The sequence below is a fragment of the Convolutriloba macropyga genome, chromosome 10 (assembly GCF_964194025.1).
Source record: "Convolutriloba macropyga chromosome 10, txConMacr16.3, whole genome shotgun sequence".
Lineage (NCBI taxonomy): Eukaryota > Metazoa > Xenacoelomorpha > Acoela > Convolutidae > Convolutriloba > Convolutriloba macropyga.
The window spans coordinates 56,606,634-56,619,331 of record NC_134477.1 but is presented as its reverse complement, the minus strand read 5'-3'; the positions used below and the strand labels follow the sequence as shown (position 1 = coordinate 56,619,331).

The 12,698-nt window shown below is 36.3% G+C and overlaps 1 protein-coding gene across 1 annotated transcript; it reads left to right on the top strand.

The window, feature by feature from the left end:
• Positions 1 to 599: 599 nt before the first annotated feature.
• Positions 600 to 1,885, top strand: LOC142348735 (uncharacterized). Its single transcript, XM_075400206.1, has one exon. The coding sequence runs from the start codon at positions 696 to 698 to the stop codon at positions 1,713 to 1,715; it is 1,020 nt and encodes a 339-aa protein (XP_075256321.1). The 5' UTR covers positions 600 to 695; the 3' UTR covers positions 1,716 to 1,885.
• The last annotated feature ends 10,813 nt before the right edge of the window (positions 1,886 to 12,698 follow it).

Here is a 12,698-nt window from a genome sequence, read left to right as displayed (position 1 = left end):
CTTCTTATGACTTATTTAATTACTTTGGACTCGACTACGTTTGCTAAGGTCTCACTCAAGCCAATATCCGATAAATTGGAAATAGATGAACTGATTTGAAAAAGCGGAAATTTATCCTGTTATTAATTGCTCTTGAACGAAGTTCATAGTAATTATTGTAAACGTGTCTTTTTTATGCAAAATTTTTGCTTGACAATTTTGACTTTTCGAGTGACTTTTGCGCCCTTGAGTTTTTGCGTTTCGCGTGATCTAAAATTCTCTCTCACTCACAATTTCAAGCAGCTGAACTCAATTGGGCGGCAATTTAATACTAAAAGTCACATGAAAAGTGCGCCGAAACTTGTGCCATTTTTTACTTTAAATCTTAATAGTGGTATATGTTAACCTCTAATGTGGTTATTTGAAGCCCACTACTGAACTTCTTAGTCCGATTTAGGCTCACTCCCCCCCCCCCTCCCCCCCGACTGAAGCAAGCTGCAATTGATTAGAGCTCCCACTAGTCGTTCGAGAGCAATTCTTCCGACGTTTAGTCGGTAATGTTTCTATTTGCCCATAGCTTTATTTCTACATTTTTTAACACGTGAAGTGTTTAATTTGTGAAAAGTTTGTTTTTTTTTAGACAGCAGGATGAGTCCTTGTACGACAAATCAGCTTCGGAGGGTTTTCTCAACCAATCAGGGTCATTCAATTTCAACATGGAAATCAATTCTAAGTTCTACACCTTCAACCTTGCCAGACAAGCTTACCAAGTGATATACGATAAAGCTGAAAAATTTGTTCCTGAAAGAGTGGAAATGACCGGCAAAGAATTGATTCTGCTAAGCTCTGCAGAGTCCCAAAGTCGTTTCACCTTTTTCGACCCTCAAACACTTGAAGTCAACGAGACGTCAGAGTTCCCGTTCTGGGTATTAGATTTCTGCGTGGGGAAAAATTCCATGTTTTTCACGAATGGAAAGCAGCTGTTTGTTTGGAAGTTAGAGAACCGAGAGCTAGGATATGATACCCTAGATTTGCCCGATATTGAAGTCGCAATTAACTCGCTTTCGGCTGTAAATGATTGCGTAGGTATGATTTTCTCGAGAAATTACAGTTATTTCGAAAGTGTATTGCTGTACAAAATACTCGAGAATCGCAAAGCTCAAAGCTTAGACGCGATCAAGCAACACAAATCGGACCTAAATTGTAAAATAGACCCGTTTTCGTTTACAATGTTGGAAAACTGCGAAGATAAATTTGTAGCTATGAAGCAAGTCAAACGGCAAATTACCATGTACAAAGTGTATTCTAGAAATTCGCTCATAGAATTGATGAAGTTTAGTATGTCACAACCGGGAATCGAAGGAATGAGAATTACCCCGGGCCCCACCCGGCATTCGCTTCTGGCTGTCATCCATTACTCGACAGGGGGGAGTTCACTGGCCTTTTTGGACTGGAAGAAGAAAACTGTGGTCACGTTGCTTACAAGCGACCAAAGTGAGATGAGACAAACCGGAAACGTGAACAATCCGATTGGTTGTTGTCTGAACCAATCAAAACTGGCGATGATTAATCACGAGAATTTCCAAGATCGCCAAAGGTTGTCGTTATTCGGAATGGATGTAAAAAATAGAAGCTCTGGCAACCTGAAATTTTATTTGTTCCTGATTATAGCTATCCTGGTGTGTGTTGCTGCAATCGTATATAAATGTGTGTTCGGCACTGTCGAATTGTTTTAAAAGAACTCACAACTAGACAAAGCGTGCAGCAAAATGACAAAAATTGATCAAGTAAAGAACTTAAAAGCGATTATTTGATGTTGATTTTGATTAAATTACACCTTTTAACTACATTTAACAAATTTTTGTTTACATTTTATGGAGTTTTGAATTCATTTTTTATGGCGTTAGATTTTGATGTGAGATAATTTCTGAATAAAGGCAGGCGAAATCAATTCAAAGCTTTTGAAAGCCGTACTTCGAATCTCATTCGACTTTAAAACTTACTCAAGATCTATCATTATTACTGTAAACAAAGTAAAGAAAAAAAATACTCGAATTTTTATCTCACATTTAAACTCGTCATTAGTTGCTCTCAAACGAGTTTTGTAGCAATTATAATATTCCGGATCTTTTCTGTTTCGGCCCCCCAGTGTTTTCTATGACCCCAAAATACAAATTATATGTTGTTATATAGCACGTTACTATGTAAGAAAATAGCACGTGCGCCTGGGGGTCATAAAAGATTTATGCTCACTAAGCTGGGGGGGGGGGGGGGGGGGGGGACAGAATAGATCCAATATTCCTGTTGGTCTTTTTAATTGCTCTTGAACGAAGTTCATAGCAATTATTGTAAACGTGTGTGTCTTTTTTATGCAAAGTTTTCGCTTGACATTTTTGCGCTTTTCTTCTAGAACATTCTTTGACTTCTCAGGTGATTTTTTCACGCGTTCGTTCCTCATTCTTGATTTATCTCTAGTGCTCAGAAGTTGCTAATATAAAATCGGTTGCAGCATAGAGAAATTAGTTAACAAAGTCATCCGCTCGTCAGTAGTTTGAGAACATTTGGCTCGACGGTAGTTGGTTATATTTGTTGCACCCCTGCTCTGTATTTGAATGCATATAATGAGTATGTTTGTAAAGGTGGGATGTGGCAAGGTATTTGCAAGTATTTTTTTGTTTTGGGAGCTATAGACTTTAGAAATGACCATTTAGTGACCATTTATGAACATTTTTATATTAAAGGTCAATAGTGTGCATCTAAGTAGTTGCAAACTTATATGCCCTAATTCTTGAATATTAGTCTTGAGTTTTTAATTTCGAATATCAATTTTGAAAAAGCTCTCCTTATAGACCGTATGTCTCACAAAATTGACAGTCCGAATCTAACCTAAAAAGTTAAGTGGTCTATTAAAGGACTGCTAGTCTATCTTATTTCTTTAGTTGTTTCAATTCATGGAAGGCCACAAGCGTCTATCGCGGCTATTTTCCGGCAATCTGCCGGCTATGTTTTTGGTCACGCCGAAACAGGAAATTGAGCGAAAAAGCCAGTGGTTTCGAGGCTGGGAATTTTTTTGCTCTTATTTTAAAGTAGAGTGATAAAACGGTGTTTGAAGAAAAATTCGCTTCCTCGCCAGTGGTTTTTTTGTTCAGATGCGGCAATTTCACTTTGGTTTTTACTGTTTTTTTTTTTCAATTTTTTGGATCCGTTTTTTTTTCTAAATGGTTTTCTAATCCATTCATAGTTCATTCTAGGCCTATTTTTTTGTTAGAATCAAATTTACATTTCTCGCTAGTGGTTTTTTGTTCTCCCTAGCGGCATTTTGACATTGATTTTCTGTGTTTTTTTTGTTTTTTGATCTGATTTTTTAGAAATGGTTTACCCCACTCACTCATAGTCAGTTCTAGGTCGTTTTTTGTTTAGTCAATGAAAATTCTTTGAATTGTAGGTCAGGACTTGTCCTGCTATGTTTTTTTCTATTTCGTCGTCACGATTTTTGTTTGACCATCTGACGTCACAATCACTTCAAATCTGCTTTTTGTTGATTCGTTTCTGCAATTTCAACTGAATTGCGTGTGTGACGTCATTTTCCACTCTAAGTTGAGCGAAATTTTTTGTTCATTCGCGTGATCAAGTTTTTGGTCCCACGTGACTTACCTCACTCTCAAAAATGACTTCTTCACTCTGAAATTGGTTTTTTCTTTACTTTAATTCAAAGAGATAAGGTCAAATGAGTGTATATTATTCTAATTGACGGCTATTTAAGAGCAGCTAATAGAAGCAGCAATCAGTTATACAGATTCGTACATCAAAATTTCAACACTTTCAGAAACAAAATTTCAAAATCCCTTTCTTAAAGAAGAGACTAATTTTTTAAGTCTCCTTTTATAAATCTTTTAGACTGCAGATCTGCAAAGCTATTGCGGCTATTTTCTGGCAATCTGCCAGCTATGTTTATTAATTGCTCTCACGAATTTTTATATCAACTTTATTAGTCCTCCTGGTATTTTGTGAGATTTTTTGTACTACCAACTTTGTCTGATCGCTTTTTTTGTCTGACCAATTGACTTTTTATCCGTAAAAATGGATATAGAATCAGCTGTAATATCAACCAAGATTTCAGCCTTAACGGAAGGAGATGTCAAGAACAGTGAAAGAAAAGCTCGGCAATCGCAGGTGAAAACCACGCGGGGCTCCCTAAGCCGTAGCTAGCCAACTGCTCGCCAGGCCAGTCATTTGAGAGCAATTTGGTTTGCACGACATTAGCCGGTTATGTTTATTTTTGTGTAGCCTAACTATAAATGGCAATTTTATTTGAATTTACTATAAGTTAACAGAACGAAACTGCAAGCAACTGTCATTTTTAATTGCTTTTGAACAAAGTTGTGACAGTTAAAGCCTGTTTCTTTTTTATCGCAATTTTCTCACTACCGATTTTTTGTCGTATATTTCGTGTGACCAAGAAATGTTTGTCTTGAGAAACAATATAAACTGGCAAAGCGCGAGGGCAATAAAATACGGGGGAGCTGTCTTGAGAACCTTATAGTGCATATGTGAGTCATTGAGTCGAAAAGTTATGGTGTATAGAGGTATTGGTAAAAAGTAGATTCCCTCAACGCAAACCTTCCTCCCTTCGCCCATAAACCAGACTTTTCTTGTTTATAAACCAGACATTGTTATCAAGACAGCCGGTATCAATCGCTCGGCAAGATTTTGATTGAGTCAAGGTATAGTACAGTGTCTCCTGGCGATCAGCAACTGGATCAATGACTCAATTTTGTGTGACAAAACTTTCTTTTCACACACTTTGCTGAAATATCTACGAACACACAAGAAGGTCTCGCCCATTACCCTCAATCATGTAACTTACAGGAAATACTTTGGAAACAAACATCGAAATGTGTGCTAAATTCATCGATTTTTTTCTGATGCGTTTTTACAAGCTAATTGCAACTTGAGTCATTGATATTTCCTCACATCCAAAAACGACGGCGTAAAAATATTGATACCTATGTAGAGATGTTGCTGTTTGAGATAAACGAATTCTCTGTTTAGCCTTTAAAACCTGAACAAAAATGTCTTGAGATGGAATTTTTTTAATCAATATTTCGAATTTACAAAAGTTATTTTTGAGAATCAGCGCTTCAGGCAATGAATTTTGATGCGTTCAAGTCTGGTTAAAAGCACAACATCAATACGGGTTATTAAATGCATTTTGGCTCAATCGGTATAATTGTTGAGTAGAAATTTACTGTGATATATCTGATGGTCATAAAATACTGATTAGTTCATGTTCTCTAGATAGAGTTAATTGATAGACTGGGCAGTTTGAAATAGAATACCCAAGTGGTCTTATCTGTTATCATTTTTAAATGATTTTTATCTCCATAACGAAAATAATTCTTTCTACGAAAATCTTTAACTCTTCTTTAAATTATTTTAAATAGTTTTTCTGGTTGGACCGAAAATTATATCACATAAGCAAACATAACCACACAGGCCTCCTTCACGTATAGCATTTGAGCGCATAATGTATGTCAATGCACCAAAGAAAGAAAACTACTCCAATTTTAGACACCTAGTGGGTACGGCACTCGAAGGACCGCTGTCCATGTCCATGCGTCTCATCCGCTGTGGGATGTAAGGCGGAAATCCCGGACCGGTTATCGGAAGTCCCGGGCCAACTTAAATTACTGGAATCCCAAAATTTTCCGGCTTGCTTGACTTCATAGAATTCGGCTTCTTTGCCTATCGGCTTGCTTGACCGCCATCCTCATTTACCTTATTGCTAATAAGTCTGGGTGTTAATTTTACTGACTTTTTCAATCAAAAACCTACTGAATTTCTCATAGTTTAAGCTTCATGGCAAAAGGATGCGGTTGAATTAAACTTACCATCTTTTTCAAATAGAAGCTGAAAATTCGATACGGAGCAACAAACAGCTCTTTACCAAGACTTAGAATTTAAAAAAAAACGAACATTAAATTCAGAGACCGGAAAATTTACTGCATTACACAGGAGCTACCACTCAGAATAATGGTAAAACTACATTCCTGTCGGAAAACTCCAGGGTCTGATGGCTTCAAATTTGAGCCAAAAAGATTAAAAGTTTCAAAAAATTGAAAGCGGTACATCAATTTTGTCTGACTAGTGGAGACTGTCAAAAATTGATATTGGGATCACACTGCTTGTTCCTCAAATTCTCAGAGGCTCTGAACTAATATTTTAGTGAGCTATGTAAATGATAACTAACAAGGTTCTAGCTTCAAATCCCGTCATGCTAGATGTTAACGTCAAATAAGCTAAATTTTTGTGCTCTGAAATTTTTGTGAGTTGAAATTCGAAAAAAAACTGACAGAGAACTTTCGAAAACCAATGTAATGAGATCAGTTATAACAAACTCCAGAGGTTGCTTTCGGTAGTGAATCTGGTTCAATTGTAAGTCAATAGTTTACCGAGAACACGAATGAAATATCTCAAAAAAACTTTGAACTTTTTATTCTCTTTGAAGAAGTCAATTCGGTTAGAAATTTGTTCTGCGCTTAGAATGTATGCCGCTTTTATGACGAGCCAAGAAAACAAGTTGTTTGTGCAAACAAAACAACAAGCATTATTGCACAAGGAATTCAGCCTTTTCAACCTCTGTTGGTTGGTTTATTTAATTTCAATTCTGACAGTTGACGTGTACCGTGGTGTGTAAATACTAACGCGTAGCTAGTAAATGACAGTCAAGACGGCAGTTATTTTCGTCATATTAATCGATAACGATACTAAAGCTTTTCCCGACTTTTTTACATAGGATTATTTGAGAACTACTGATCGTTTATTGTCTAATTAGACGTGGATTCTCGTCCCATTCAAACACTACCATTAGTGGAGTTCTTGAGGATCTTTTTTGAGCTATTTCGGAATTCAACCCAATATTATCAAATTTACCCTCCACAAATTTTAATAGCCATTCTCGAAATACAGCTGCAACTACCAATTGTCTTTTGTTCTTAGCGTAGGGGTATAGAGGTGCCCGTATTTGTTTCCAGCTTTTTGGCCTCAAAATTTTGATGAAAGGACAAAATTTTGGTCCCCACATATAAAAGTTCTTAGGTATGACCAAAACCGACGAATTTGTAAAACTCGAATTTATTGCGGTCATAATGGATGCTAACGAGAATGAACAAATTTTACATCGCGAAAAACTATTTCCCAGTTGCTCTAAACTACTACTCTGCATGGAAAATTTATCTAATAAAAGGACGGCAACGGTAAGTGTAATTGATTACAAACCTCAATTTTGTCAAAGTTGTTCCTACAAAAATCGTGTTTTTCCAATCTTCCTACTAATTGACGATAAGGGGTTATTCACACTACAACGACTTTAACTTGCGAACACATGACATCTTTTTTTCATTTCTATCGACAAACTATGAACCATATCTAATATTGTCGAAGCAAATTTGCCGTAAAGTGTTGCTGTTCTTTGACCGAATCAATAGTGAATCTAGCAAAAAACCGTCGAATCGACCGTGTGCCTAGTTTGATCCTGTAATTTAAAAGATCAATTCTATTGATGTATTAATTACACAAATTGTTCAAGTTTCTCAAAAAGAATTTCGGGGTTTAGGCCTCAATCTTTTGGCCTATACCCCGAAATCTTGCTTGCCTAGCTCTAAAAGCTACCACAAGTTGATTGGTTAAGCAAATCACCGGTCGAACTTATACAAGTAAAGCCTGAAAATAGCTACAAAATTGTTTTTATGATTCATTCAAAACTGCCATGACTTTCTAGCAATGGTTAAGTGACTCTGCTTGAAGTCACTGAGAACTTCTGGCGTTTATCGAGAACTGGGAAGCGGTTCGAGATATTAAGTTAGAATTTCGAAGTGACAATATGTAACTGTCCACAATTTGTCGAACGTCCTTAGTTACAGTAATGCCCTCCTACCTTCTTCAATTTGTCTATCTCGATAGTCAAATGAGACCTCCTCATTGCGTTTTTTGGGAACGTCATCTCTTTGTGACAACAGTTCTATGACTAATAATGTGATGATTACATTGAATCTGATGACAAGGTAAGTGCTGACAGTTTGCGCTAAAGATTCAACAAATGCTGCTCAGTTGCGTTTTTACAGTAGTCTAAATTTTTTACTGAGTCGGAAGTTCCTAGTATGCCAATTCGAAGACTACTTCAGAGGTCAGGGCATGGCAATTTTGTTGCTTCTGGTGCAATTGTTTCTGAAAATTTGAATACTAGCGTTTACAGCAATCAGTCCAGTGTTGTTTGTCCACTTCACATAAATTTATATTTGTTCAATTATCTGCCGGAATTAGATCTGTACGTGTTAAAAATTTTGCTATTTTAAAGTCTTGATTGCAATTTTTTTAAAAAAAATTTGAACATAAAACTAGCAACAGCAATCTGTAAAATTTGGAACCAGAAACAAAAAGGTTTCCGAAGTGATCTATATTATTTTCCAAATCAATAAATAATTGTTTTGATCTGACGTGATCAAACCAACCAAAGAGTAGAATTTATCATAAAACTTCTTTGCACTAAATGAGAACTAATTTAACTACGAGTTTTGATATAAAACATTGGCCTGGTTTTTGCTCCTAGAATTTATATGATTTTTGGTGAATGTCCTCAGAGCTGTTTATTGAATAAAACGGAATTTTCTTTTTAATTAGGTATTTTGTTTTTCCTTCTTACTATGTCATTCCAAATATTTGATCCTCTCTGGTTGGTGACTTTCAAAATTTTTATCTATTGTTCGAATTATTAAAAAAATATATGGAACTCACGTGAATTGTTAAAAATTTCTAGCAATGTACATAAATATCAATCCCAACATCTGCCCGTAACTAACTCTCAGCCGATTTCTTAGTAGTCATACTAGGTCATAAATGATTCTTTGTAATCATACTGGATCATTTATGATGTGTATGAATTCTTGGTAGTCATACGAGAATTATATAGAATTTCCTAGAAATCATTCAAGGATCATACAAAAAATTTTTTAAGGCTAGAGCTATAATTTTTATTTTCTATCGAAGTTAAAAAAAACTTCTTGGAAATCAAATAAGTTCATATGTGACACATAAAACAGTGACTGGTGCCACAAATTCTCGTGTAATGTAGTTAGAGGACAAATTTAAATACTCTATAGCATATACAATCCACATTTGCTTTTTGAGTGCGCTAAAAATTAACTTTGCACTTTGAACATTCACAAAACGAATTTGATACGTAATTTTTTTTTCAAGTTTGAATTTTTTCAATGTTTCTTATATATAAGCAATTATAGCAATTAAACTGGCTTCAGAAAATATCAAAGTTTTAATTATCTATTTGGAATTAGACCTACTCGTTTTAAGTAGTGCCCAATTTTGCAAATAATAAACGCTAGGGTCTTCTGGTGGATTACAAAGTGATGCCCGAGAATCACATGGGTGATTCCTTACCGTATAAAAATTTAAAACGTAAATGGTAATATATTTATGAAAAATGGATGTACGGCTCTTGGTAATCATACTAGGTTCATATATGATTTCTTGATAATCTTATAAGGATCATGTATGATTTCTTAGAAGTCATACAAGAATCGTACTAGGAATTAAGTTATAATTTGTATGACATCATATTTGATCCTTGTATCACTACCAAGAAGTGGCAACCCTAGGTAGTCAATTGAACGCTAATGCTTCTTCTTTCCCTCTATTACGTCTTTTCAATTGTTTTTGTCTCAATCTACTTACTTAGCTGTAATTTTATGTCTGTCCAGTAGTTTCGAAAACTTACTTCATTTTCAGAAGACGTGCTTTATTTAAAGAGCGTTTCAGAAAGTTGAAACCCACGCTATCATTTCAAATTGGGTTTATAGTTTGAAGGCCACAATTCATACTAAAAACTGGATGGATTAAGGCGGAACGCAGCTAGCACGGTTCAACATCTAAAGTCGGTCACAAAGTTCCAACGCTATCGGAGGTTTCAAAGTTCAAATTTAAAACATGCAGAGATCAGCACTTCCTTGTTCAATTGTATGTCGGGAGTGTTTCGAACGACTGACTATATGCTCATTTCTTTGAATTCTTTACCAACGTTTTCTATCATTTTCAAATTTTCGCTGAAGTCGATAAAATAGTCCAAAGCTACAGTAGTCCGAAAAGGTTGACAGCAACTCAAGAACACGTTCGAAACTGCAAACATTCATTCAAATCAACTTTCAAATGCTCATTTGTTATACTCAATACTCAAATACTCAATATCACGTTTTGGTGTTTTCGAAAGTACGACAGAGTATAACTATAGTACGTCCCATAAAGTTGCAACGCAATCCGACGTTCGGAAAACTCCTGGCCAGCAAATTAAACATCCAAATGCTGATAGGTACATGTCTTTCATTTGATTTTTGACCTCTGAAACAACCGATAGCGTTGCAACTTTATGGAACTGACTATAGTCCCATGAAGTTAGTCCCACGCAACCAGACGTTTTAAAGATCAAAGTTCAAATTTACAGCATGCAGAGGCAGGTGTGCTGATTTTTTTAGAAGAGGCAGAGTTTTTCGAATGTTCTTCAGCGTTGCGAATTTAGACAAACTAATAGAACAAAAACAATTTTTTAAATCGTATTTTGGTGAGCGAGTTGTATAGTAAGTCCGATAAAGTTGCAACGCAAACGAACGTTCGAAAAACTCGGGGCATGCAAATGCACAATTTTTTGCTAGATATCTGCATGTTTTAGATTTGAACTTTGATCCTTGAAACGTTCGATGGTGTTGCAACATTGTGGGACTGACTATACTGAGTGTCCAAAAAAGTTGCAATAAGCGAACAGTTCAAAAACACTGTTCACACTGCACAATTGCATGTTTTGTCGGTTTTGGTTATTTCAACTTTACGCTTTATGGTACAGACTATATATAGTCTGCCCCCTAAAGTTGAAATAAGCGAACGTTCGAAAAACGTTAAAAACTTGCAATTGAGCATCAATGTGCTCATTTGAATGACAACGTTTTCTCCATTAAGTTTTCATTCGTCAATTTTTTTCCAAATGTTTTAAATTTGAACTTTGACCTTTGAACTCTAACCTGTGGCTTTTGAAACGTTCGCTTATTTCGACTTCATGGGACACTCTATAGTCAGTTCCATGTTGCAAGTTCAAAGTTAAAATTTGAAACATGCAGAGATCCAGCAAAACACTGTCCATTTGCATGCCCCGAGCTTTTCGAACGTTCGTTTGCGTTGCAACTTTATGGGACTAACTATAGCGTGTCCCATAAAGTTGAAATAAGCGAACGTTTCAAAAGCCACAGGTTAGAGGTCAAAGTTCAAATTTAAAAGATGCAGAAAAAATTGATGAATGAAAGCTTAATGGAGAAAGCGTTGACATTCAAATGAGCACATTGCTGCTCAATTGCACGTTTTGGCGTTTTTTTAACGTTCGCTTTTTTCAACTTTATAGCACAGACTATATATAGTCTGTCCCATAAAGTTGAAGTAAGCGGACGTTCGAAAAACGCCAAAACATGCACTTGAGCATCATTATGCTCATTTGAATGTCAAATTTTTCTCCATTAAGCTTTCATTCATCATTTTTTTCTGCATGTTTTAAATGCAGAACTCTAATATGTGGCTTTCGAAACGTTCGCTTATTTCAACTTTATGGGACACGCTAATATTTTTTATCAGCCCGTTATTCTCAAAAGCACAATTTTGCCCGTAATTTCAATATATGCTAAGCAGCTTAAAAAACTTTTATGCAATTAGATTGAGTTGACCCAGTTTTACCCAAGATTTAATTCAGAATGACCCAAGAAATCTAATCTCAAGGACCTATTCTCCGCCCTGCCTCCCTCTCTAGTGAGTGTTTTTATGTCCCCCACGTCCTAATTGTATGCTCTTGTACAGCAGGTTAGTATGTAAACAGCATGATTGCTTGGGGCGACGTAAAAGTTGTTGCTGGAGAAAATGCTGGATAAAATCGAATAAAGTGTATCTTTTCTGTCCCTTCGCCCCCAAATTAGTGGGCATTTGAGCCACAAGGAGCACGTGCTAATAGACACATTAACATGCTATCGAGCTCATAAATTGAATTTGGGGGCATAAAAAACCTTTCTTTCCCATTATAGCCCCCCCCATGAAATTATAGCCCCCCTTATGGTATAATTATCATGCTTGGGGGGGGGGGGCTATAGGTTATCTGACCACTAAGCTGGGGGGGGGGGGGCTATATTGGGAAAGACCCAAAAAACGGAGGCGGGGGGAGAATAGTTCTCATGGTTTCCAAAGCCAACTTTGGGTGACCAGAGCAAAATCTAGTCCATTTCCGCACACAGCTGTTTCTTAACGTTTACCTCCCCCTTTCCCACCATGGTTATTATGTACAATAATGGGAGGGGGGGGGGGGGTTAATTTTGAGGGAGGCTATAATGGGAACGACCCCATTGGTCCACATAAGTATCAAAATTAACTCAGTATTTGGTAAGTTAATATTGCGAAACACTTCAAACAAATCTTCGTCTTAAATTGGGCAGCAGTTAAATTGGCACCAGAAATTCAGCACAAAATCTGGTCAGGAAACATGCACAGCATTTTCTGGGTCTGATTCTAAAATTTCTGAAATAATCAATTTGTCGAGACCCAAAAGTTTACCTCTGATTTTGATTTATCAACAAACACCGGGCCGCGTTTGTACCGATTATGATAATAATTAATAATTATTATGG